Here is a 27,259-nt window from a genome sequence, read left to right as displayed (position 1 = left end):
GGCCACAATTAGGTCACCCCAAAGCCTTCTCTTTTCCAGGCTGAAGCACCCCAATTCTCTCAGCCCATCTTCGTAGGAGAGGTGCTCCATCCCTCTGATCATCTTTGTAGCTTCCTCTGGACTTGCTCCAACAGGTCCATATCCCTGTGCTGGGACTCCAGAACTGAATGCAGCACTCCAGTACACCTAGATGGAGTCCAGTAACTTATTTACACTAACAAATTTTAGCCTTCAGGAGGCTAATGTGTTGTAAGTCACAAGGAACATGCAGTTTTTTCCCATTGCAAAAGTCTCTGCCAAGCCAGTTGGGATGTACACATCTTTCTTAACACAGTCCTGGCAGTCAGTTTAATCCTGAACTCAGTGATCCAACTGTATGAGCTAAGCCTAGGAAAAGCACTCTTCCTCCCACAACCCTCTTCGCTCTTCCCCTGCACCCCAGTTTTGGCTAGACTCAGATTTCCAGAAGATTGTGGTAGGGAAAGAAAGTATCAAAATACCAGTACGACTAATTCTGCCCTAGAAAAGCTAACAAATCATTCCTGACTCAGGCTGTGCAAACAGCTGAAACATTACTATTTGGTTATAGTTCAGAGCTACTCACTGATTTTAGCTCAGAGCTACAAGTGTCACAGATATGTTGTGAGCAAATACAAGAGAGGGATGAAGGAGGGGCTAGAGGGAGACCAGAAAAGGCTTAGCCAATCCAGTTTACCACACATACTAACCACACTGAATTTACCCTTACAGGGGATGGAAATTGTGCAGACTATGAACAGTGATCCTGGTCTTGCTGTTGGTATGTAGCCTCTTCTGAGATTCAAGTTTTACAGCAGAAAATGCTGAGAATATGAAGATGTGTTCTGCAGAATTGTTTTTAACTTGTTTGTACTCTCAGGTTACACAGCTTTTAACGGCGTTGACTTTGAGGGCACTTTTCATGTGAACACAGTGACAGATGACGACTATGCTGGCTTTATTTTTGGTTATCAAGACAGCTCTAGCTTTTATGTAGTTATGTGGAAACAGACGGAACAGACGTACTGGCAAGCAACTCCCTTCCGAGCTGTTGCAGAGCCCGGCATTCAGCTAAAGGTACTGGTGGTGGCTCCTAGCTAAGGACACAGTGCTCACTGCAGCCTGGCTATGCCATCTTGCCATGTGCTGCCCATGGGCTAGGTCATCATGCCATGCATAAGCCAAGCCACTGCACTGCAGGTCAGCTGTGCTGCCTGGCTGCTGTTATCTGTTGTTGGCCACTGCTGTCCAAACAGTTAAGTCACGTAGCCCTTTTAATAGCACTATTTTTTAAGGAACTTTATCTTGCCTTTCTGATCAGCTGGAGCATTTAGTCTCTGCAGTGATTGTGCTCTGACCCTGACTGGTCAGATTGCCTTGTTTTCCTTTGTCCAGGTACCAAGCTGGTTGCTTTGTCCATGTAGGCAGTGGCTGTGGCTGTAGAACAGAAGTTAGGGACCTGTTAGTAGCAGAGAGGATGCTTCTGCAACCCTGCTCCTCACAAAAAAAAAAAAAAATCTTGATCTTGGCTCCGGAAAGTGACTTTTCTCTGTGGTCAGTGCTGGAAAATTGTATTTTTGCAGGCTGTGAAATCCAAGACAGGTCCTGGCGAGCACCTCCGCAACTCCCTCTGGCACACAGGGGACACCAATGATCAGGTCAGGCTGCTGTGGAAGGACCCCCGAAATGTAGGGTGGAAAGACAAAGTCTCCTATCGCTGGTTCTTGCAGCACAGACCTCAGATTGGTTATATCAGGTAAGAGAGGAAAGGACAGATAAGGTGAGTACAGATACTGTAATTTCTCAACAGCTGACTCAGATGATAACCTGACAATTTGTATTATGTATGGGCTTTGTACTGATGAAGCCTAATAACAAATTAGACTTTTGGAATTCAGCCTGCAGCTCTTTTCCTAGACAATTCCAAGTTAAACCTCTTTGTATGGACCATCTGTCTCTTTTAACTGTGCCTTATCCTGATGAGCTCTTTTCTGGCTTTAATACGTTGTTTTCCAAGCTATTGCTGGCCACTGATCTGAAAAGCTATATATTTTAAATTTTCTTAATTTTGATATATTAGAATTTTTTGTTGGAATTGGGATAGTTAATTTATGTATTATAGGATAACAGAATAAAAGTTGTCCACCTAGAAGTTGTGATTCTAACTAACAAGTAATTACCTTCATGTGATAGATTTGACATTACTCAGCATATAGTCAGAAAGTTTGTCAAAGCTTTGTAATGTGTGTTATATATTCTTTTTTTGGGGTTTTTTTGGGGGAAAAATAGTTAATAATATAAAAAAATCACCATTCACGGTGAAACATTTTACTCTGCAACATCCAGCAGAGAAATCAGCAGGAATTGTACTTGTAGATCAAGGCTGATGTTAAAATGCAAAAAACTAACTGCCCTGGCATGATGGGCTCAGGTCTTTCAACCTTATAATAGAACAGAAATATGGGTAAGGCAGCTTTTCTTCAAGAAAATCACCACCCTGCACTTCAGATGCAATAACTTGATGGTGTAGTTATTCCACTTTTCTAGTGCAGAGCATCATCTTCAGTGGCAATTGGAGTGAGCATGATTGACTTTTACACTAAAATGGATTAGGAACATTTATACCGTCAGTTATTGTGTCCCAGCCACAGGGCAGTAGTGAAGTGATCTCAAGTGGCAGCTTAATGTGAAGCTACTGCATGAGCAAACATCTCCTATGGCTGCAGTCTCTCCAACCAGGCTAAGTAATGCTCCTTGAAACTGGGAAAGGTAGCACAGTTTGTGTCACAGAATCCTTTAAAACTAAAGGCAGCCAGGCCTAAAGTGAGCCTCTGTCAGCTCTCTGTCTACTCTTGCTGTGGTCTGGTTAGGGCAGATGCCACAGACCACTGTGTGTCTAGCAAAGGTCTTCCGAGGCTTCAAGGAAGTCACTTGAGCCAGCCTCTCCCAGGGAAATTTGCAAGACTACAAATTCTATTCATTGTACAGATACTTTTGAACTGCCTCAGCAAATCAGTAAATAAAATCAGAAACATACCAGGATTTGGGCTTTTTTCCTTATTTTACGAAAAGACACAGGAACTTTCATTCCTTTCACCGTTTACTCTTTTCTTGTATGCAGAAATGTATCAGCAGTATCCTCATGCAAAACAGGGCCCTCCAGGCTCATCGTCCTCTAGGTCATTTACCCTGTATCCCATAGGCTGAGGACTTGATGTGGGCAGTGCTGCAACAAACAGCTCAGCTGGCTCCAGTGTGGTCCTGCTCAAGCCTTCAATACAGAGCACCCTGGGAAGCTGGTGGGGGCAGCTTTCACAGAGCTATTTGGGAATTTGCTGATGTGTTTTCTAACAAGAAGGTGCTAGATCAGCAAAACAGTTCCTGGAGTTAATCATATTCACATTTTTTAAGAAATCTCACAGACAAGTTGAAGATCCCAATGGTTTGTTTGAAACTTTTCCTATTACAAATAAAAAAAGTTCAGCTTCAAACTTCAAACTATGCAAGACAATATCCATCTAGCCTTCTTCAACTGATCTAGTCTGGTTCTCCTATCACTATTGACTGTGGAAAATTTCAAGGGCTAAAGCAGCTCAGCTGGACTGACTACAGGAAAAAAAATAACATTCCAAAGCTTTTTTAGGATATGTAGAAAGCCCTAAGAAACCTTCCCTTTTCTGGCTCTGGCCAGCATGCAGCATATCTCCAGTTCCCAGTCTACACAAGAGCTATGTTAACAGCTTTTTCTTCCCCTGGGCTGGATGGGGGGGATAGCATGTCCAAGAATAGAGTCTCCATGAATAACAACATTACACTCAGGAATGTTGCAGCCTTAGAAAAGACCTAATAGAGCTTCTGTTTGCTTTCATTAAGGGCAAGATTTTATGAAGGCTCTGATCTAGTGGCAGACTCTGGTGTAACTATAGACACCACGATGCGTGGAGGACGGCTTGGAGTTTTCTGCTTCTCTCAGGAAAACATTATTTGGTCCAACCTGAAATATCGCTGCAATGGTAATGTTGCTCTTAGCCATTTTAACTAACAACTAGCAAGTGACAATGAAGACCCAGTAGTAAGGCTGTTGCATTATGCCATTAGGTCTCTTTCCTTTGCCCTTCTTTTACAAGTTATTCACAGCTGTGAAATGCCTCCCCTGACACCAGCAGCACACTGCACCTTAGCCAGACAGGAACTAACACCTCACAGCTGCTCCTCCCAGAGCAGTCACTCTGCTACAGAGAATGTGCCATCTGAGGGGCATAGCTGTCATCAGAGAATTAGGAATGTTACATAAAAACAACTGACTGAGAGCTGTAAACACACTATAAATACACTGATGCCATAATGTATGTAGATGCCTTGAACTTTGAATAAAAGGTGAAATACACCTGGAGAGCCAGTGAGCTTAGGCATCAGGCATCACTGTCACTTGTGTACTTGCTAGCTGGTCCTGTGTGGAGGGGGACAAGATCATAGGATGCCTTTCCTCCCATGTAAGAATGCTCTTGATTTTATGGGAGCCTCCTGGCTCAGTTCTCTCAGGGGCAAGACCCTTTTAGTTTAGCCCTGATCATCCACTAAACAAAATAACTCAAACTTTTGTCACTCACATGGAATCTGATCATTTCACGGTATTTCTGTCCCAGCAGCAGTTCAGGTAACTTGAACTGGGGCTGAAGGGAGTGCCCCTCTTCCTCTCAGCATCCATGCCCAGAAAATAATCTAGAAGCCACGTTGGAATAGTTTCCTTGTCTGCTTTCTGTGGATCCAAGAAGCCCAGTCCCAGACTGCAGGGGACATGGCCACTTTGTGGCATGTTATGCTGATGGACTGTGGCATGTTATGCTGATGGACTCTGGTACTTGGACACCTAGTACACTTAGGCTGGCTCTTGGAGGTCACAGTTAAACAGGGAACTTCTAGACACTAGTGCTTACAAATAAAAATTACTTGGTAGGTATTTTCAACTGTATTGTAGTTTCCCAGAAAGCATGTATCAAAGCTGCTACTGAGTCACACATGGCAGTGAGCAGGCAAGCGGCGTTGCTGCAGGAGCTACATAAAGTCAATGAAACCCACTCAAAAGAACTCTGAAGTCCCACAGTATGTCTGTTTTTATATCAGAGAAGTTCCTACATTATGCAGAAAAGGTCTGAAATTCCTTTCAAGCCTTTTAAAGGTGCTCAACAAAAAGCAAAGGACTTATCCCCTTTTCCTACATACTATGTGTTTAAACATGTCCTTTTTTTGAGTTTAGAGCTACCTCTCCTGTATCAGGGTGGAAATAATCAGAAGTTGAGGTCATGCAATGGAGCTTTGTTGCTGTGGCTCCTTTGCTGGCTGCAGCTTTAACTCTGTGGTTGCTCTGTCGCTCTCCAGATAAAATGTTTTGGGTTCTGGCAGAGGCAGACTGCAAATAATGCTTCAAACAGAACTGTAGCTGCTCTTATGACATTGATCCATCTCCAGCTCCCTTGTCCAAGTCTCAAGTCTTAGTGCCAGTTGCTGTTGGTCCTGCGGTTAATGATTTTTGTCCCTTCTTGTGGCCTGGGAAACCATCACAGGGAAGTTGAATTAGGATACATGAGAAATGAAGATGCTGACGCTACAAATGTGTCTGGCATGCAGAGCAAGACAAGCACATCTCTTGCCTTTCTGATCAGTGTTTATTGATAAAAATTTAAGAGTGCTAGCCAAAAAGTCTTCAGAGATATGTAATTTGAAGATTGACAGTACTCCTTCGTGGACTGGCACTGTAGCACTCACTATCTTGCTAGCCTCTTTGTTTCTCAGTGGTATACAGATAAAACTGAAAATATTTCCTGTTCATTCTTAATGTGGAAACAAAAAGAGAAGCATGTTACCTAAAAAGAGAGTAGGTGGGTAATTTAAGTGCTTCTTAATTTTGTCAGACTAAACTTTTGTGTATTTTCCTGTTTTCAGATACCATCCCAGAGGACTTTCAAGAATTTCAAGCGCAGCAATTTGGTGTTGGGGATATTTAAAAAGTAAAAGCAAACTAACATTGCTATTGCAAACAGTAAAACAATATATTTTAAATCCTTATATGATTTTTGTTGTCAGAATGCACACTGCAGCTTTGTTCTCATTGATGTGACTATGTCAGATTTTTTTTTGTAAAAAAGTGAAAATAAAAAGGAGACAAAATATACTTGGGCCTCACATCTTTTCAAATTTGCCCTAAAATCTAGAGATTAGCATGTAAATGGAGCGATGACTTGCTTAAAACACGCTCAAGAAAAGTCTGAATCTATTGCTTTTTTGGATTTAGTATTAAACAGGGTAGGGAAGAAAGTGGAACTTTCTCCACCTTGAATGTGTTATAAACAACAGGTTGCATCTGATAATGAAGTGGTTTGGAGCTATTTGGCTGAGCCATGTAGTACCTTTCCAGTCCCCCTAGGAATAGGTTTTATCTCTTTTAGGACATTTTAAGGCCTTTGGAGACTGTTAGCTTTGGCAGACCTCCTCTTAAGCAATGTATTAGACCTCCCACTCCCAAAAATTGTGAGTCACACTACCACCTGGTGGAAAAGCAAAAAAGCTGACAGCAGAGCATTGTAGTCACATCTTATGACTGCATGTGACTAAAACAAACTAACAAAAAGACTACAGCGCTAATAACTGCAGAATCACCTAGATAAAACAATCCTAACTTTCACATACACAAAGCCAGGCTTTGACCTGTCAACAGACCCAAGCTCTCTAGACAGGTAGTGCAAAGAAGTCACCAAACTAAAACCCCAAAACATCACATTAAGCACTAGTAAGCATTAGGAAAGGACTGGAAACAGCCAAAAGAAACTGGACCACAATGCACTCTCTAATTTGAAGTGCAAGAAACGTGTTAATACAGTGTGCAATTTTACTACATGGTCTTTCAGAATGGAGCTAGGAAGGGAGAGATTACAAGCTCCAAGGACTGTTGAATAGATAGGATAATTACATTAAAAATAACTATATACTTTTAAAATAACTGTAGGATAATGACCTTAAAAAGGACAGTTGGAAACAGCACCAGTCTGGAGGGAGGGGGAAGGAATATAGTGAGTTTTAAAATCAGAAGTAACCCTGGGAAAATGAACGGTCCTAGCTCCTTCCCAGCACAAGGATACAGGCGGAATGCTGAGTTAAATTATGAGGTGAGAGCACCAAACAACAAAAACACGTTTCTTGTTCTCAGTACAATAAAAATACCGTTAAGGAGATTACAGGCTATCAGAGGCTGTGGCTACTTGCAGAATTTTCCCATGGGCTCCTCCATCATTGCCAAGTTTCTGGAAGCAGGGTGGCCCTAGGAACTGTCCCATGAGGATCCCAGAGTCCTACTACAAAAAGCACAATGCCAAAGCAATCCTTTGGTTCAGTGCTTCATGATGAAAGGTCCTCCAGTTTCAGTCCTCCTTTCCCCTTGGTGTCACTGAACCCAACCACTCACCAGATGTCTGAGGACTAAAAGGCTTTTTACTCTGGAGCAACACAGAGGCCATTGTCAAATTATGCTTAATAGATGACAAAGAATGTGTTTTTCTAGCTGAGCATGGGCTGTAACTGCAGTATTGTTCATTTACGAAGGAGAACACACACTGTAAAACAAATTTACATCTTCCTTATCAAATATTTGCATTTCACCAGAAACAGCCCCTTCTCCAGGCAGAAATCCTCTCTGAATGGTGTGGGCACAGTCTGGGCAGTCACTACACTCACCCGTGCCACCACTGCAGAACACGTGGGGCCTGCAGTGCTCACATTTTGCATAAGTGGTCTCCTCACAGTGGAGGCAACATGCCTGGCCCACCTTGACCTGTCTGCAGCGTGGGCAGCACACACCAGCTCCATCAGAAAACATGACTGCACTTGGCCTTCAAATGCTTGCTAGGCTCCAAAGCTCTGCTCAGTCCCTGTCTCCTCCTGCCACAGTGGCTGGGAGGGAGCAGCCTGGCCCTTTGCCTTATCAGCTGGCTTACCACCATGGGGCTTGCCTGTTTCCAGGCTCTCTTCCAGTCCATGACCACTGGAGGCTGGAAGGTGAGATACACGCTCTGGCTCTCATGCTGTTGCCAATGGTAACTTTGTGAAGCTGTGAGCCTCTAACCACCCCTGACAGAAAACCCATGTGCTCGCAGTGAGGACAGCCACAGATAAAAGTCCCAAGTCAGACAGACAGAACTTTCATTTCAGAAGGTGCTGTTGGGACCTTACGATGGGATGCTGGAGCTTACTGTGTCTGTTACATTGATACACCAAATGCTGGGCAGCCTATAAGCTCAAGAGTGAAGCCAGCTGTAGCAAACATTTGTCCCAAGAAGATCACAGTCTGGGCTTGGGAAACCTTCTGCCTCTTACATTCTTATCAGAGATTGTGCAGTCCCTGTTTAAAAGTGTTTAAACAAGCTTCTCTAGCACCGCAATCCCTTTCTGGACTATTGTGCAACGCAGATATAGCTCCACATGTGGCCTCTGGCAACTGAAGATGCTGCAATCCCACATCTTTAAAACTGAAGACGCAGCTCACTCTTGACCCCACCGCCTGCACAGCAGGGCTGCACTCAGCTGGAGCAGCAGTTGTAACTACTTTGGAGTTCAGAGTCCTGTAGCTTTTTCACCAGGATCCACCCTCTCAACAAAGGTTAACTCTTTCCTCTGTGCTGCAAACACCATGGCAAATACACTTCAAGTGCTTCTGTTTCCTGAAGACCATCTGGCTGGAATTGCAAGGAGGGAACATCCTGCCAGGATGCTGCAGTGCTGGGTGAGGGCAATGGTGGGCAGGCTGGTGGGAGGCTATGGAGCACAGGCACTTGACTGTGCCAGTCCTTGAAACCTATCTCTGCCTTGCTCCTAGACCCAAACACACACCCTCCCAGCTCCATGCACCAGAGCTCTCACACACCAGGAGCTGAACAGGGAATAAGAGCCACTGTTATAAGCTTGGTCAGCAGTTTCTCAACTGCTGCGGTGGCACCAGTACCAGTACCAGGAGGCAGCCTGCAGCTGGCACATGCTGAAACAGGACATGGTTGGTGAGAGGGAAGGAACTACCACCTGTGAAGGCAAAGCACTTTCCCTGGTGTGGATCTCAGCATGTCAAGTTCAACAGCTGCCCACCCCACCATCTGGGAATGTGAGCGGAAAAAAAAAAATATCAGAGATATGCATCTCAAACAGCTGCACAGTGCTACAGTGCTTCAGTGCTACATCAGCCTTGAAGATATTTTGTTTGCACTGCAAAGGTATCTTACATATCTCAGGGAGCTGGATTGTACAGAAGAGATGCCACAGACAAATCTGTGCAACCTGCCATCATCCAGTATCACACATCAGAGAAATACAGAAACAATATGGAGACTGAAGGCCTCTAATATTCCACATAGCAGCATTTTTTTAAACAATATTGAAATTTAGTGAAAATAAATGATCAACCAATTTACTTTTACTGGCTCAGTTACTGAATAGCTCATATATTTAGATTATTTCGTAAGTTTCTTCTGGAATGAACTGACTTTGAAAATTTAATGTATCACAACAATTCATTTCAAATGTAAGAAAAATTTTATTGGTCCATTAAACATTAAATCTAAAACAATACATTCACTCAGTATACAAAAGGAAGTGTCCATAAAAACCATTAACATGCTAAAAAGGCAAAGCTGTTGACTATTTTACAAGTAAGATCTTACAATTCTGGAATCTTTACCAATCCTTAAAAGTCAAACTGTTACAGTTACTAAAGACCACAACACTTGCAAAAAAGTTAAATAAACTAGCAAACTTCCACTTCACTGGGCTACAGATTAATAAAATAAAACCACACATACACACCAAAAAGTTCCCTTGAGATATTAAGAACCTTGAAAAAGACTAATTAAAATCCCCTCACCATTAAGAAAATGTGTTTATATTTTGACAACTATTTTGCATCCAGTTTTTGAACATGGCATATATGAGACCGAACACCACACATCAGTGGTGAACAAAAAGCAGACACTGAACCCATATGTTCCTAATAATATACAAGGTGAGAAAAGATTTACAAGTAGAATGATTTTATCTGGAAGTTAATTCTCTGCACTTTAAGTTTGCATGAATGTCCAAAGGACATCTAAGCACCTGGACTTGTATCGGTAAGAGGAAAACTAAAGCTATGGTATGTCCAATGATCCATTACTTGCCCTTAGTTTTGCAAAATTCTTGGCTTTGCACTTTCTTCTTGGCTTCACACTGAGGCTTCTTTGGCAAAAGCATGGCTGCAGTGCTGCACCCTGCAGCCCTGGTGAGCAAAAGCTCTGGAAGCTTTAGGCTGCTGGAGTGGTTTCAAAGATGATGAATGTGGCTCTGAACAAGTCTGTGAAAAAGTCTGTACACTACAGACTGGGAACCATCAGGGACTGGCAGGCAATGGGGAAGCCAACGTGGCTTATATATGAAATAAATTCTAACTTTTTAAAAACAACATTATTGAACAGGTATGGAAAGACTCAAACCCAGATTCGATAAAAACTCCTGAACAAATGGGATTTAAGGCCTACTTGAAACCTACAGAATTTCTTTGGGCATTAGAAAGCAGTCATCATGCCAGTCTCTCAAAGTTGCTGCTTCAAACTCTGTGCAATGTGTCTACATCCCCATCCAGGGGCACTTGGGCATTCTGCCATGAGGATGTATAAAATGCAGAGACACACCAGTTCCCAAGCTATGTATCCTGTTCCGAGTAAAAAAAAGCTAAAGCTTTCTAAGCACTTGACCCCTGGCATTCACTTGTACAGTCATGTGAAACACTGAATTTTAACTACAGTTTACAAAACTGAAAACACAAGTAAAATGTCATGGTGTTCATTATGTGTTTCCTTCCCACAAGAACTCGTAGGCCACTTCAGAAAACAAAGAAGCAGTTATAACAGAGAAAAACTGATCCACGTAATAAACTACGATCCTTGACTCTGCTTCAATGCTGCAGGCTGTCCTGCTATGAAAAGCAAAGGATCAGTAAGACTTGGCAAAGAGGTCCTAGCTAGTTTCTAGCACCAAAGACATACCATTTGACAGGCAGCAGGTTGTCTGGGAATGAAGGAGGTTTACAGTACCTTTAAAAAACAAATCTGAGGAGAAAAAGGCAAGTAAAACAAGGAGATACAGCTTCCAAGCGAAAGACATTGCTTCTAAAGCCCAGAAGGAAAATGAGAGCAAAATTTTAGCTGTGGATAATCTCAACTCATCTAGCCATAAGGGTATGGTCTTGTGGTATTTTCATCAACTTAGGAGAAAAGCGAAGCAGTTTATAAAATCTTTAAAGCGCAGTTTAAAAACAGTCAATAGATTACTCTGTTGCTGATCTGTTCAGCCTGAAGAGGTGCCCATGATACTGTGGGCTGCTAGCCAAAGTTTAAGCAGCACTTTCTTAAGTACCCAAATTTTCCTCACGCCACCATTCCAAAGCCAAAGAACTGTTAAAAACCAGCTTTTTCACAAGTGCAATGGCTGCTTCTTTAATAGCAATGTTCTAGCCCAGAAATGGCTGCAGCAGTAGCTGACAAAGTTATTACACATGCGTAATTTATAATCTCAAAGCACTTACAGACTTGTAAAAAGGTGCTAAAACACAAAATAAATAAATAAATAGACACGCAGTGTTTATGATTTTGTGAGGGACAAACCCTCTCTCTGGACTACACATACACTAGCAACACTGAATTCTGCATTTCAGAGGAAAGCAGCCCAACCCAGGCAGGATTTACCACATTAGCTGGGCATGTACAAGCTGTTTGAACCTCATGGAAATGCTCGAAGGAGAAAGCTGAGAGTATCACAAACATGCAACACCTTCAATGTGCGATTGCAGTGGAGCTCAGCTGCAAGGGCTGCCTGCACACTTTGAGGTACTATGTGGCCAACAGCAAATAAGCATACCCATCTGCTTTCTGCACATCTCTAGTAAAGTTTTACCATCTCATTTGTTAGTCCAGTTATTGGATTCAGACCCTTGCTCTCCGAGTCTGACCCACTTATTTTGCTCCAAATAAGAACCAGTCATGACTGCGGCTCTTGGTTGCCTTCATGAAGAAAAGCAAAGATGTTCCAGTCTCAGATAATAGTGTAGCAGTGAAGTCCCATATAAACTTTATGATGGCAAATTTGACAAAGTAGAAAAAAGCCAATAAAATTATCTCACTTCCCAGCAGGACTTCTGTCTGTTCCTCCAGAAGCCTATTAAAGATAGCATTAGTTCAAATTTAAATAGAGGGAATCTAGTGCAGGACATGTTCTCTGGTCTTGCTGTCTTTGTAAGCTTTCTCACTTCACACAGCCCAAAACCACGAGGAACCAGAAGTGCTGCACTGCTTACACTTGGGAACAAATTCAATGAACAAACACGGTACAAGGCAGGATAGACACTATGCCGTGAACTGCCTCAACAGACAGTCACTTGCACTTTCAGGCATGGAGAGAGAAAGTTAACTGCTTACAGCTTAAATGCAAAAAAATTATTTATTTACAAAAGCATCAGGCTACTTGTGAGTTTTCCCACTAAGTTTTCCACTGTACAGTAATACCTGAAGCAGACTTATCCCCAAAGGTTTGTCAAGCACAGATTGTTTAGTCTTCCATGTGCACTCAGGGTCTGACTGTGCCTTGCACACACTGGTGAAATCTACAAGGCAGCATGACCCAGCCCCAGGCTCAGTCTGGGTTTTCCAGTTCTAGTGCCACCTGAATTAATAGTTATCACAGCAGTAGGTATGAAGGCACTTCTTAACAAGTTTTTTTTTAAGTCCATTTGCGTGAACTGTTTGGAATCTATGGGCTGGGAATTTGATTCCTTGACCTGAGCCGAGGATTTTACTATGTAGTTGCACATGGAAGTTCACAGTACAGATTTTACAGCAAACACTAAGGCTGCAACATTTGCCTGGCCAGCAGGAAACCTTGTCTTGGTCAGGAACTAGAGTCTTTGCACATCCAAGTGCTACTAGTTACTGATTTCTTAGAAAGGCCTGGAAGTCCACAGCTGGATCTGAGGCACCATGGACACACAAGGCCCTCGAAGTTATTTATTTTGGCGGGTTTCCCCCAAAACATTTGCTCAAAGTAGACAAAACTGTGTAAATAGGCACTGCCCTATTTCCACTCTGTGTATACTTGCAGATCTACACTCTTAAGGTCAATTGTTAGTAGTAGGGAACGATGAAGGAGCAGTTCAGTGAGGTGAGTGCTGTGTAAGAAGAATGGACTCATGCCCCACCATGGACTTTCTTCTTACAGCCTTGTTTCCTCTGGGCAAAACCTATTTCCCTAAACACAAACTGTAAAAAAAAAAAACAGCACAAAGAGGTGCAGAAAGCCCTGATGCAAATGCTAGATAAAATAAGCTTTTCTGTAAACAAGAACATCCAAGAACCAAGATCAGTATTAAGATCATCAACATTTGTGACTGGGATGCCTGCTATGAGAGCCAGAAAACAGAAACCTTTCCCTGCCCTATAACTTGACATAGTGTGTGCCTTCCTCCATAAAGTTCCTTTCCCTGATTGTTCTGTTAAAAAAACATGGCTAATTTAGGGAAAGGAAAAAAAAAAACCAAAAAAAAAAACCACCAACCTAACCAAAAACCACAAAAAACCCAAACCAACCCAACAAGCAAAAAAACCACAATCAAGCTTGGTTTCTCATAGTGCAACACATATGGAACTACAAGGCAAATCTTGCATGCCTCTTAGGATCAGTCAAGGCATGAGCACACATGAACTACATGTAGTTGTAGCACACAACTACAGCACTGGATCAAAACTGTTTGTCAGAATTGCTCCTTTTATTTAGGGGGGGACAACTGTTAGTCATCATTGCACAGCCCACAAGCTCTTATCTTATACATTGGACAGATAAATGCTTCTGGATTGAAAAGGCGTTAAAAAAGGCCTTCTTCAGCTGACGAAGTATCTGCATAGCAAAACTCTAAATGCAGGCAGAAATGTTCTGATAGGTCCCCATGCTAGCAGAGCTTTTGGCAGGATAAGAACCTCACAGCAGAAGCAAAGGGAAAGAGAAAAACTTGCCTCCCTGTCCACAGCTATTTGTTGCTCTTCTAATTCAGTGTCAAAGCCCAGCTTCAACTGCTATTTTCAACTCTTAGTGCAAACAATAACACCAAGGCAGTCACTGCTGGACAGACTCCTCCTCCCCTTAGATCTCAGGAAATGTATTTTGAGGCTCTAATCACTGGGATAGGTAGCATAAGCAGACAGAAATGCAGCCCTGATGATTTTGTTTCAGGTAAGAGTACACAGGGTGGGGAAGATCACATCCCTAGAAAGCTCCAAACAGGCCAGAAGCCCTGGGATACCATAACAACAAGACAGCTAAAAATGGCAATGAAAACAAGAGAAGAATCAAGATCCAATATGTTAAGATTACTCACCAGGTGGGCATTAGCCATTAATTACTACAACAGAACAACTAAGGCATGCAAATCTTTTGGCCAACCCATTGGCATCCATGTTGTGCTTTTCTTTGACTTGCAGAAAGCAGGGGATGAAGATCTAAGGCTCAGTGATATTTTTTTAAGAAGAGAGCTGCTAACTGGTTGATTACTTTACACCGTACATGTGTGTGAATATACATGTTGGGTGAGAGAAGAAAAAAACCACCAGGACTAGCTCAAGTTATAAATTCATCCCACCAGAATGCAGATAAATATAGGGGTTCAACCTTTTTCAGCATTCAGGGCATTTGAGCTGCTGTTTTACCACCAAAACATCTGTTTAAATTAATTTTAAAAAAAAGGTGACAAGGTAGTGTTTAATATCATCAAGTCATTTGTACTAAGGCAGCTGCTTGTTGTATTTGTGTCTTCTGGTTTTGCTTTTCTGACTGCTTACTCCAGCGTTTGGAATAGATCTACAAGAGAATTTCTGTCCCCATTAATACACTGGCTGGCTAACTCCCATCCCAACAGCAAAAGTAATATCAACAGAGGAGTATAAAAATATAGCAGTTAGAAAAAATACTTTCCAACCAACACACAAAGAGAAAAGATGATGACACACTATGATCCTTTTGTGACCATCAATGCAACTAAAATATTATAAAACTAGTCAGGGAAACAGAACTGAAGACCTGGGAGACCTTTAGAGACAAGCTGAAACAGCAAGGCAGAGAAGTAAATGAGCACCCTACTTTTCATTTTAACAGCAACAGGCAGTGCTCCCTTAACTATAATTTTCTCAACAGCAAATGATGTAAATAAAGAATGTACCTTATCTTACATCCCCATGCAGTACACTCAACTTTTGAGTGCCCTGGCAAAGCAAAATTTAACAAAATTGAGTTTGAGAATTTGCGTGTAGAACTCCCCTTCAGTTAGTAACTGGGCTAAATCTGAATTGCATAAAATATCCAAGTGCCTTTAAAGTAATAATAGAATAAATACTTTACTATCATTGGTACATTCCTTTCTCAATCTAGGTATAAAATAACTTAATATATTTAATACTTATATAAATTTTTTGTAGATGCTTTGGCAGTCAAATTTTATATATTCTCTTATTTCCACAGAAATATTTAGACATGGTTTTGGAAAAAACATTATCTGGATACCACTTACAAGAATTATATGCTGTCCAAAACAGCAGTCCAAATCATCACTGCAAACTAGGAACAGTTAATGAAAGAGTATAAAAAGGAATTAATGCCTATTTGCTGGAAGATACCAAACATTCCTAGGAAGTAAGAAAATACCATCTGCACCATGAGTTTTTCTTTTCTTGTCAATGAAGCCAGAGAAAGATTGTCAGCTATTATAATAAGAGAGTATTTCTCATATTACTTATATAATATGAGAGTATTTCACTTACTCCAGTTTATACAACAACTGTGTTTTCTACACACCACACATAAGCATTGTAAAGTTTCAAAACAGATTTGTTCCCTTAGGCAATGCTTGTTCATGACAATAAAAAAATGGTAAAAAAAGTCTTCAATCATTTGTTTAGTCTGACTAAAAAGGCAATAACTAGTACATTATGATAAGTGGGTAATTGGTGTTTCCTCATTCCAAGAAAAAAGAAAAAAAACAAAAAGAGAAAAGCTTAAAATGACCTCTAGACTGTTCACACTGAGAACTCTCTGGTTGGGCAACAGAGTGGAGCAATAAGAGTCCATAAGTACAGACAGACACAGACCCAACAGGAGACCATCTTAATCCAGAAGATAGACCAGGTTCCAGTGAAGAACTTTTCAATCTGAGCACTTTCATAACTGTTAAGGGAAAAAAAAAAAAAAACAGAATGACACAAAAGACTTTAACTAGGTTAAACCATGGAAGAAGCAAGGGAGAGCAGCCCTTTACAGAGCAAGATCTTGCTCAAGAATGCCCACGAAAGACTTGTAATGTCTCTATAAACTTATACCATAAGGATTGGAAACACCCACACAGCAGAACTTCCCATTTGCATCTTCCCTCTCAACACAGAGAGAAGTTAATTTGTCGGCATTAAAGGAACACATTAAAGAAATACACTTACTGGAACCAGTGAGTTACTGTCATCATCACATAGAGAGAAGCCAGGAAGAAAACAAAGTGGAAGTAGGCATAACTGTACACTGTGCCCTTCTTCTCATCATAAACTACAGTCTGGCCTCCCCTTTTTTCAACATGCTCTTCAGCATCAGCTGTAAGAGAGAGGAAACAAGAAAGTTTTGCAAATGTAATGAGAACTGAAAACAGCAGCTGGCTTCACAGAGAACACAGCAATACATCTACAGTGTGATTTGGGAAAGCATGATTGACACAGTGTAACACTTGAACACTTTCTCATCCTCAGGGCGTGGGCCTAAGCCATGCATGAAAAACTGAACTAAAACTGAAATCCTGCCTTGTAAGAGCTTCCTGGATTACTGAGTAGATTTTGAGCACTGAGAGCATTTAAATTGCTCTACCTGTGCAATATTTTTCTGGCAAGTCCAAGCTGATAATCCTGATTGTACCAGGTCTGCAAATAGGACACTCCCTTCCTATCTCACTCTTCAAGTGCAGCACTTGCAGAGCTGCTGAGCCAAAAGTCCAGCAGCCAGTTACACTCACAGGCACACCAAAACCAGAGATTACTCTTTGTATGTTGCAGGAATGAAATGTACTTTAAAGAATTATTAACTAGCCTAGTATTCCTAGTATTTTTGAAATGGTGTTGTGACATCTCTTGCTTCTCCCTGTAGCTTAACGTGGAACACTTCATCTGCATCAATTTGCATTCAGTACTCTATTGAATGAGGGTATGAGCACTTCTCCATCCACAGCAGTGTCCTTACTCTCTCAGCTTTGGTCCACAAGCCACAAATATGGTAAATTGTGCAGAGAAAACATAATTACCGTCTCCGTCAGGTACACAGCAAAAGCAACAACGAGCTACCTGTGGAACAGACAACAGGAAGGGGATAAGAACCTGTGCTACAGCAAAGCAGAACAGCTGGGGAAGGAAGGTCTGTTAAGTCTAAACTACAGACACTAATTTAGAAAAGTCTGGTTTGTAGTTCTAACCAGCACAAAACTTAAATTAGGATTTGCTCAGCAGCTCAGAACAGCAGTTTCCAAGCTTTGGAAAAGCCTGCTCAGTAAATTTGAAGAAATGAGTCAGTCTTTAAAAATTACTCTATCCATTTTACATAACTCTAGGTCCAACACAGATTCAAATAATTATGACAAAATGGTGGAAAAGCTACAATAAAGCACATTCATATTTAGGGGACTTATCTATTTAGATGTGCATACAAGTGCTTTTTAGGACATTTCTGTACTAAGATGAAAATATAGGGAGCTTTTAAAGTTCTGATGCACAGGTTGGAAATTACAACTGTACCAGTGTGAAATGTACTTCTCTTTACAATATTTTGCTGAAATAGAACCAGAATGAGCACAAGAAGAATGAATAAAAGATAAAAGCAGAAACCTGGTTTTACTATTTTATTTAAATAAAGATTTCCTTTTTTTTTTGAAGGAAAAAAAAAGGAAATCTTTTTCTCCATCTCTCTGATGGAGAAAGAAAAGCTGAAATTTACATCTTCTGTGTCAAATGGTAATGTAAATGGAGAAAAGGTGCTGACCATCCAATAAACAAATATAAGAGTATTTCCTCCACCAGACTACAGTAAAAGTCAGCACTTTCTGTAGTGCATGACAAGTATTATTTGTACTCATAGTATCCTTCTCTGGGATTTCTTTTGCTTGTGGTCTGATTAAGACAATGAACCCTGTTAGGAAAATTCACTTTCCTATTACATCAATCAGTTTTTATACCATGAAAGTGTGTTAACTTTGTTTACTTGTATTAGTTCACAGCATATTGTACAATCTAATGAGGCACTGGAATTTTACTGGAGACTTTGGTATTGTTCACACTTAAGTAAAACAAAGTAAAGGACTGCCCAGTGCTGGAAATAAGGACACTGCTTCTTGGAAACTTAGAGATGTCCATGTAGGATAAAACATGGCCCTGGGCAGCCAAGATGAGGCAGGCATCCTAGGGCCTCTAAAACACCTGTGAAACCACAGCAGCATCATAGATAAATAGCTGTCTCAAGACTGACTTAAAGGATGCCTGGATCAACAGACAAGCAGCAAGACTGCTTCAGAAATATAGTTGCTTTGCAAAGTTTTATTATGATTAGTAATGACGGTATGGGTGCCAACGATTAGTCAAATCATGCTGCACCTGAATGCGGCAAGGGTAGAAGACCCTTGTGTAAAACCTCATTTGGGGTGCTCCAGTTTGGTTGGGATACCACATGCACATGAATAAATATTTATGCTTTGCACTTCTAAACTTTATGTTTTAGCTTATCCCCTGTTGCAGGGACTCGTTGCATGCTTTCCCAGACAACAGGTCTTCAAAGTAAAATGTACAGCAGAAACATCAAGTGGGAGGTTCACCCCACATATCCCTGATTACCTGTACTCAGTGGGTTCATAAACTCAGGAAAAGCCAAAAAGCTCATTCTTTCACAAAAGACTGTCCGAGACAACATAAACTCCTTATTCTCTGCCTCTTTCTGCTCTGCTTGTGCCAAGTCTCACCTACAGCGCCAGCCTGCCTTATGGTGGGGCTGTACTCGTATTCTGAAGCAAGCACTGGGGTTCCCTTCAACATTTTAACCAGTTGTAATTTAGTCCTGGCACAGACTGGAATTAGCAACACTGGCCCACCTGCCCTAACCCCTAACAGTAGCTGCCTCCAGCAGAGTTGACAAACCCTCTCTGGGCTGGAGGCAATCAGAGTGCAGTGCTCTGCAGCAGTCCTTTCTTTATATTTACATTTAGTGGCTCTTGTACACTATTTAAAACCCAACAATCCAGAACTAATCCAGTGGGCAAGTACTCTGGCTGATGAGATGGACCTTCCTGATGAGGGGCCACATCCCAAATCCATGCCGTGCCATAGGTCCCAGCCTTCCCAGCACTCCTCCATGGGGCGCAGAGCCACACCTCTGACAGAGGTCTCCTACAGTGCAAGGCTGGGAGAGGAGGTGCAGGGGCACAAAAGGTGGCTGTTTTCTCTGCAGTGCTTCCCGTCCTGTCCCTCAGCAACAGGGTTTAAAGGCACAGGCCCCATCAGGACCTGCCTGAGGAGGGCCATGCCTGGTCTGTGCTCCGTGCCCAGCTGGCAGCGAGGGCTGGGCTGGCACTGGCGCCCTGTCCAGCCACAGCATCCTGCCACAGGGAAGCGCCCTGGCACTCCTACATTGGAATGTCTTGTGATTCCCCATGCCCAGCTACTGCAAACACTAAAGGCCTCAGCAGATATCTCTGTGGTTTTGAACTCTCACACTCTGATTAAAAACTTGTGAAACAGAAGCTAAAACTGCAGATGCAAGTAACACCAATGCAGAGAGAGCTAGAGATGGAGACTTATCTTCCAAACACACATATATATTTGAAGAGCATCACTAGCAAGCCTAAGCAAAGGGAAACTGTTACTTAGCAAAACCCCACTGATTTCCCAGAGTTTTCTGGGTGTTCCCAGGACAAGGAAGCCAATGTAACAGGTAAGTAGAACAAAGAAACTTGTACAGCTGAAACAGTGACAAGAAATACAATCAGAGATTAAATTATAGGCAAAAAGAAAGGAAGTACTTATGTATGGAAACAAAAATAAAAGATAAGAACTTGGGATCTTAGTTGCTACGAAAACAAAGGCAACCAAGACTTAAAATGTTCAATAACACCTCCACATTTTCTTCTGGTAGCTTTCCAGCACACTTTTCCCTTAAATGAGAGGACATGAGCTCATGCCAAACACAAGATTTACAGGAAGTCTGCAGGATGCTGAATAAACTTCAAGAGCAGCAAATAGTTTCAGTACATAAAGGCACCTCCATAGGACCAGCAAGACCTACAGAAGCACCAATGTGAATAAATGTTCTGATGAGTCCATACCCAGAGGCACATAGCATATATGCTACTGAGAATAGCTTCTCTTTTCAGATTACTGGCCACAAAAAAAAAAAAAAAAAGGGCAATAAAAGCATGGGAAAAAATCTACACAAAAATCCTGTGGGAAGAAGCAAGAACTCACTTCGGTTTCAGCTGTTGCATATATTCCTCTCAGTGCCTCTGAGCTTGCACGTGTTGTTGAGGTCAAACTAGGAGGAAAAGAAGACAGTGTCAAAGCCCTGGACATAACTATAGCCCCGGCAGGATAACTCTTCAACATCACAGCAAACATATATAGTCTACTCCCATGTCTCAGCCAAGCATTTGCCTGGATGCTATCATCAAGCACTAAGTATGTGAAAAGTTTGTCCTGCACTAGGTAGAAACTAGCCTGGCAGATGGCCACTGGCCAGCTCAGACTGAATCATAAGCTTCAAAGTCACTCCAGAAAGGTGATGAATTCACCATCTGACACCAGCAAAATGTTAAGTGCTCCAATTTACAAGCCAGAAGAGATCTCCCCTGCTGTGCACAACCAGTGCATTTATACTCAGTTCACAGCCATCACTTTGTCTCAGCATTTCTGTAAAGGCTTTGCCAGCAAACTCACAGGTCTCTGGCAGTCAGTTTTCAAAAGTAAATTACCAGCAACAGTTGTCAGTGTACCAGTTCCTAGAAATTATTTTCTTGCATGACTGCAGTTATCTGTGGGGGAATCTTTTCTAATTTCTTCTGATAGGAAACACTTCTTGCCCTGTCCTGCCCTTTTAGGATGTGAAATGCATACTTCCCATTACTCACAGGAAGGCCTTGGTGTACACACTGAGCCTTGGCAAGCAATGCTTCAAAACAACCCCCATGAAGGTATTCTTACCTCCCCAGCTACATGGTTCAGGTCAGTGGCAGGCTACATGAATATTGTCTGTGTGCTGAAACACCTCCCTGATGCACTGTAAGTGCCCTTCTAATGTGAACTAGATCCATGATATCCATATTCATATATTTTATATCAGAACAAAATGGAACATGTATTTGATAAACAGAAGAATAAGTCTCTTGTTTTCACTTCACAAAAATATGAAGGGGTTTCTGAATGTGAATTTTGAAGTTGACTGATTCAGTAGCAGAACCTGCTCAAAAATCTGCAGCAGACAGGCAGTGCTGTCTCCTGGCAAGCTGCACAGCCAAAATAAACGGCACACCACCTTTCAACCACCAGCAACTCCCTGTCCCAGAGCATAACTTAATTTATTGAAGTGGGCTGCAACAATATAAGATGAGCACCAAAGGTGAGCAGCACAGGCACAAGAAGGGTTTTTTTAGAGCAGATCAATGGCAAATCCTGATGGCAATACTGTGCTCATCATTTGTTCAAAGGAAGCCCTAAACCCTCCCACAATAGGTTATTTGCTGTAAAGACCTTCAAGGACACTCATAGCCTCTGCCAGGAGGCTACAAAAATTTCAGACAGATTTTTCAGGTGAATGTAACTGTATAGAGTTTTAGAGTTTAACATTGAGATTACTTGGGATCATGGACAGGTGGAATTTCTTTCCCTCTGCCTCTAGATAATTTGCCCTATTTGATTTTAATGAGATATATTTGTTTCAAAAGTTGTATTGTCTTGTTGAACATTTTTAGCTAAAATGTCTAAAATTCTGAAGGTGAGGAAAATACGAACCTTCCAGCTCAGCTTTATTCCACACCTCTCTGTGACTTTGTGCGAGGCCTGCTATAAGCCTTCACTCTTTGGACCACAATATTGCATTTACAGAAAGGTAACTGCAAACTCCCAGACTTACCAAGAATATAAAATGCAGCCAAAGAGAATCGTAGTGCCCAAGCCAGTAACCAGGTTTTCATCTCTGTGCAGGCCTTGACTGAATTCAGGTACACAGATTGTGATATTCCGGTTGTTTTCATCCAGGACTTCCCAAACAAACAAAAAGAACAGTTTGCAGAGCTCATTTCATTCCAATTTCATTCCATTTTAAAGTAGTCTTCAGACTGAAGGCTTTAATTGAATTTTTATTATCTGACAGTAGGTAGGTAAATTTAAGTTGTTTCTGTCTATCTCTTAGAAAGATCACAGAGAAAAAAATGGGTAAATTTGACCTGGCAGACTCTGTGTTTCAGACAAAACAAAAATGCAACCTAGTAGGGTACTAAAATTTCCTGTCTGACCACAACAGACAAACAAGGAAAAAAACAACTGTTTTGTGAACTAAGAAATAGGAAGTTGGAAGTCTGCCAACACTTCACCCAAGGCTACAAAAGCATGTAAGACCAAGACAGTACAGAACTAAGACCGTAAATGTCTTTGACAGCAAGGGTGCCTTGAGGACAACTATAAAATCCATACACAGTAAAAAAAGGTGGTCAGTAGTTGCCCTCTTCTCAGCCAAATCAATGTTAGGTAAGTTCATGGCAAACCTGAGCAACAGGGCTGGGACCTCACAGTAAGTACCTGCACGTCACACATTCTCTAGCACATGTCAGTGTGAAAGCTGACAAGCAAATGTGGAGTCCTTATCACACAGGCAGGCAAAGAAGGAGCACCTCTGAGAGCAGATGACAACTGTGAAAATTCTCAGGCATTCGAAGACAAGGAGGTCTGAGAGTGTGCTTGACACATACTGTAACAAATGCAATAACCACACTTGCAATATATACTAGAAGAATCAGAACATTCACTTAACTGCTGAAGACTTTGTCTGTGACAAGCATGAAGCAACACAAGGCATTATTATTTAATTCCACATATTATTTTCTTCTCCTTCTTCTTTTTACACTGTGGACAGACTTTTGAGTAACTCAGATGCCTTCTAAATTCAACTTTGTATCAATTCAAAACATGGCTCAAGTTCCATAAGTAAATTTTACACCTAAATACTGTCTGGTTTACTTCCTAACTCTAGAATACTCTTGTGTGTATATCTGTACCTACGCAAGTATGACAGACTTTTTCCCCTACCTCTCCCCTTTCTTCTTGAGAAGTGTCTGTATAAACTTTTCCTTCCTGTCATTGGACTTATTTTCCTCTAGCTATTGTTGTTTCAGCTATTGAACACTAAAAGTTGGGCAATAATAAAGAAAGGGTGTACTAACTCAAACCAGAAAAATCTTCTTTAAGTGAAAAGAATGCTTCCAATGCAAACATATGAATCTGACATTTATTTGGGTAAAAGAAAGTTTGAACTGTGCTGTGAAGTCTTGCTCTGGTTTTGCTGTGTCAAGAACCTAAAATTCTAATGAGTTCCATACTCCTGAACTGCAATACTAGTGGCTGAAAGGCAAGTGGAGCTCAACAACTCTGCTGAAGAACGGCATCATCTCAGCTGCAACATAACTCTGAGACATAACTCCAAGTCCTTTCTTTGAATATTTCCTCTCAAAATGAAATACAAGTGGTACTCAAGATTTTCCTTCATTACGAGTCCAGGCCTATCGAGCAGACTAATTCTAGGAGAAAAAAAGAGTCATATTAGTATCCACTTTGATGGCCAGCACATACTAACTGGACCTTGTAAACCTTTGGATGGAGCTGATCACTCAGCTTCTTTCAGAGGAATCCAAGAGCCATTTGCTCCAACCCTTTCCTATCATGTGACCTAACACATTATGTATTTTGTCATATTCAGTATTACGAGAACGTGTACTTGTCATATGAGGCACAGACTACAAGACTTTGGGAAATTTGTTCATACGAAATGGTGCAACAGATGCAACTCACCCAAGGTAAGTAAAGTGCCCCTAGACCAAAGCTTTTAACACCCAGGGAGAGTGCCAATTGCACAGTCTCTTGGCTGCACAGATTTATTCGTACCATTTGCAATTTTTTCTTTGAAGACCAAACCCAGCACTTCTATATCCCTGAGTCTGTTGATTCAGGTTTTGCTAAATTCTTGCTTTTAATACACGACATGTTTAAAAGCACTTACATTGTGAAGAATGTGTATTTTATGATTGCCTTTTCACAACTATTAAAACTAATATTATATGTGTTATGTTAGAAGGTTATGCTGTATTAATTTTCTTAGGCTATAACATAATGTTAAAATAGAAACTATGCTATGTAAGATACTTTTTTCAAAGAGAGGAATGAGGTACTCGCACTGAGACAGCAGCCACAGGACACCTAAATCTTTCAGAGAAAAATAATTTATTGCTCCCTTATCAGAAGGAAACTAACTTCTTCCTGCCCCGCTCTGCCCTGAAGACCCTGTCAGCCCTGAAGATGCCAAGACACCATCAGAATTAAGAGGAAGAAGTTGACACTGATCAGACAGAATCCTTTGTTTGAAGGGAATTTATGCATCATGTATGAGGCATATGAATATGCAACAGGCTATTGCTTTTAAGGGTTAATCCTGCGTTAATGTGTGTCCTTTTTTGGGCTTATTTTGCCCAGAAAAAGGTACCCGGACTGTCTGTAACTCTTTGTTTTTATTGTCTTTTATTGTCCTAATCATAACTGTCCAAATTTTTATTACTCTAATTTTATTACTATTTTTAGTGATTGGCGTTTTTCACATACATAAAGCAATAGATAACTTACTTGTTTCTGGTGGTTTGCTGGATAGTGCTGAGAAAGTGAGGTACATGACATAGCAGCTGATGACTCCTGACTGCAGCAAGCCAGAATGGGGCTGACCTTCATAAGAATGGGGAAAATTAGTTATTTTTGTAGACACTTAGCAAACTGAAAAAGAAATTTATATCCTTTAAAGAACACCAGTATTCTTTTTTTTTTCCACTTAAGGCAGTTAGTAAGTGTTTGAGGCAGTTTAGATACAGTTCTACTGTCCAATAAAGAGAAAAAAGTCTATCCTTTAATTCTGTGGGCTGTTTTAGGAAAGCATTAGTGATTCCTGTGTAAGTAAAGAATCACCTCTGTGATTCTGCCAAACACAGCCGCTTTTCAAAAGCTGCAACAATAATTTTATTTGCCTGTAAAATCTCTGTTGGAGTCACTCTACTATTTTCAGTCCGAATGTATGCAAGATAATAACAGCACACAAAGTATAAAATACTGCTGGTAACTCCACCAGGCCCAAACTTTACAAATGACAAATCCCAAGAAGTCAAAAGCAAACAGTAAAACAGTTGCGAGTTCGAGAGCTACCACTGCCAGACTTAGGTAAATTTCACAACACACAGCCAGCCATCAGCAGGTGGGTGTTCTCTACACTATGTGCCTGATGGCACACCCAGAACGTCTCACACCTCTGTAGTTTCAGCAGTCAAGCTGACAATGAGCAACAGCACTTCACAATGTAGATAAACCGTCAAGAGCAGCACCACCTCTGATCTACCATTAGACTTTCTGCCCAGACATGGCTTATGCCTCCAGGCACACAACTGCGGCAGCACCAAAAACCCAGGAGGAGAGTAGGTCAGTGGACTCACGGTTCTGGACGCAGGGCGATATGGCCACCAGGGACACAAAGAGGCACAGGCCGCCGTTCACTCCGATCAGGACCTTGTTGTACATGCAGCCCTCTGGGCGTGTGTAGAAAAGAGCCATGAGGACCAGAGCTGCCACAGCAACGGAGTACAGGATGAGAGTGACCAAGGCAAGCAGACCATTCCACACCTGCTTATGGTTGGCACCTGCAGTCCTGGGGAGAGAGAGACAAGCAGCTTATCTTTGTCTTCCCTTGCCCAGAACATAAAATTCTAACAGCTGAAGAGTTCACATCCTCAAACACAAAAGACAGTGTTTACTCTCCGGAAGCATGTGTGCCTCATTACACCAGCACATATTCTTGCAAGGTTCCTACCCATGAAACAGAGGGAAACATTCCTTAGCACCAGTGTTTATCTTCTGTACTATCACAATCAGCTCCTTCTGTAATTATAGCCCAGTGCTAACTCCTAGAACTCCCAGGAGTTCTCTGGGACCAGCCCATCACCACATCTCAGCTCAATACTTCAGGCGTTTCCACAGCAGCAACTCCAAGTACCCCAGGCTGGGCTAGCAAGTGGTGCTCTCCACACAACGAAACCAGAGGTTTATGGCTCACGGCATGGCCTCTTTTCTGCTCCTTGTACTACCTTGAAAGTTTTACTACTCTTTCACTCAAAAAACCTCCTCTCCATTTGAGTCTAACCACTGGTCTCCCTCAGCTAAAGAGTGGTTCATCTTGTTTTCCTTTCTTCACCTTCCAAACACCCCTTGCAAACCCCACCAGGGTTTAAAAGGAGCAACTAAAACAGTTGTTTTGAAAGAATGGCCTGTCTTGTAGATGGAAAATCTTTTCAGTGGGGTTTTATTCCTGTGGTTTTGGGGAAAAAGGACTTATTTTAAAAGAATATCTAACGTAAAGAGAGTTGAAGTTAAACGCTGGTGCTGGAAGTCTTTCATCCACAAAAAAACAGCTACAGTAATTAGCACTAAAAATATCTGTGGTATAAGGAATTCTCACCTCTTCCTCCCTGAAACAGGAATTTATCAAAGCTGAAGGTTTGCTAAAACTCTTTCTTAGCAGGTGTTTTAATTAGAACAAGAAAGAGCTGCAAGAGTTTGTAGAGGAGGAAATGTAAGACAGAAAGGGTGGAGATGGAGGCAGGAGAATATATGCAGGAGGAAAATTTAAATATTCTAATTTGATGAGAGGTGAAGGGCTAAGACACAGTAATAGAAAATATACTTGAACCAAAAATGAAGTCAATGCCCAAATATTGTATACCCAGGTTGATAATGGAATCTTGCATATTTAGATGACAAGAAGTTGAACACAAATTATCAGTCTTCATTTGAGAAAGAAAATTGATGTGCATTAAGCTGACATAGAAAAA

The 27,259-nt window shown here is 41.5% G+C and overlaps 2 protein-coding genes across 6 annotated transcripts in view; one reads left to right on the top strand and one right to left on the bottom strand.

Moving 5' to 3' along the window:
* The window catches only part of THBS4 (thrombospondin 4), a 46,886-nt gene extending 33,530 nt beyond the window's left edge, over positions 1-13,356 (top strand). For all 3 annotated transcript variants that reach the window (XM_038125529.1, XM_038125528.1, XM_038125530.1), the window contains 5 exons: positions 751-799; positions 899-1,095; positions 1,602-1,774; positions 3,892-4,031; positions 5,962-13,356. In XM_038125529.1, coding sequence (XP_037981457.1) covers positions 751-799; positions 899-1,095; positions 1,602-1,774; positions 3,892-4,031; positions 5,962-6,023 — 621 coding nt within the window. In that variant the 3' untranslated portion in view covers positions 6,024-13,356. The remainder of the gene's footprint in view (positions 1-750; positions 800-898; positions 1,096-1,601; positions 1,775-3,891; positions 4,032-5,961) is intronic.
* SERINC5 (serine incorporator 5) overlaps positions 1-27,259 on the bottom strand; it is a 61,441-nt gene that overhangs the window by 10,722 nt on the left and 23,460 nt on the right. For 2 of the 3 annotated variants that reach the window (XM_038125533.1, XM_038125534.1), the window contains exons 6-11: positions 25,868-26,079; positions 25,017-25,112; positions 22,261-22,387; positions 20,601-20,667; positions 17,402-17,441; positions 16,557-16,704 (exon numbers count right to left, since the gene is read on the bottom strand). In XM_038125533.1, coding sequence (XP_037981461.1) covers positions 16,557-16,704; positions 17,402-17,441; positions 20,601-20,667; positions 22,261-22,387; positions 25,017-25,112; positions 25,868-26,079 — 690 coding nt within the window. Of the gene's footprint in view, positions 1-9,550; positions 16,291-16,556; positions 16,705-17,401; positions 17,442-20,600; positions 20,668-22,260; positions 22,388-25,016; positions 25,113-25,867; positions 26,080-27,259 lie in introns of those variants that run through there. The other variant, XM_038125531.1, reaches the window with a different exon arrangement.

The sequence above is a fragment of the Motacilla alba genome, chromosome Z (genome assembly GCF_015832195.1).
Source record: "Motacilla alba alba isolate MOTALB_02 chromosome Z, Motacilla_alba_V1.0_pri, whole genome shotgun sequence".
Lineage (NCBI taxonomy): Eukaryota > Metazoa > Chordata > Aves > Passeriformes > Motacillidae > Motacilla > Motacilla alba.
The sequence above is the reverse complement of the archived record's forward strand: the minus strand, read 5'-3'. Positions and strand labels throughout refer to the sequence as shown.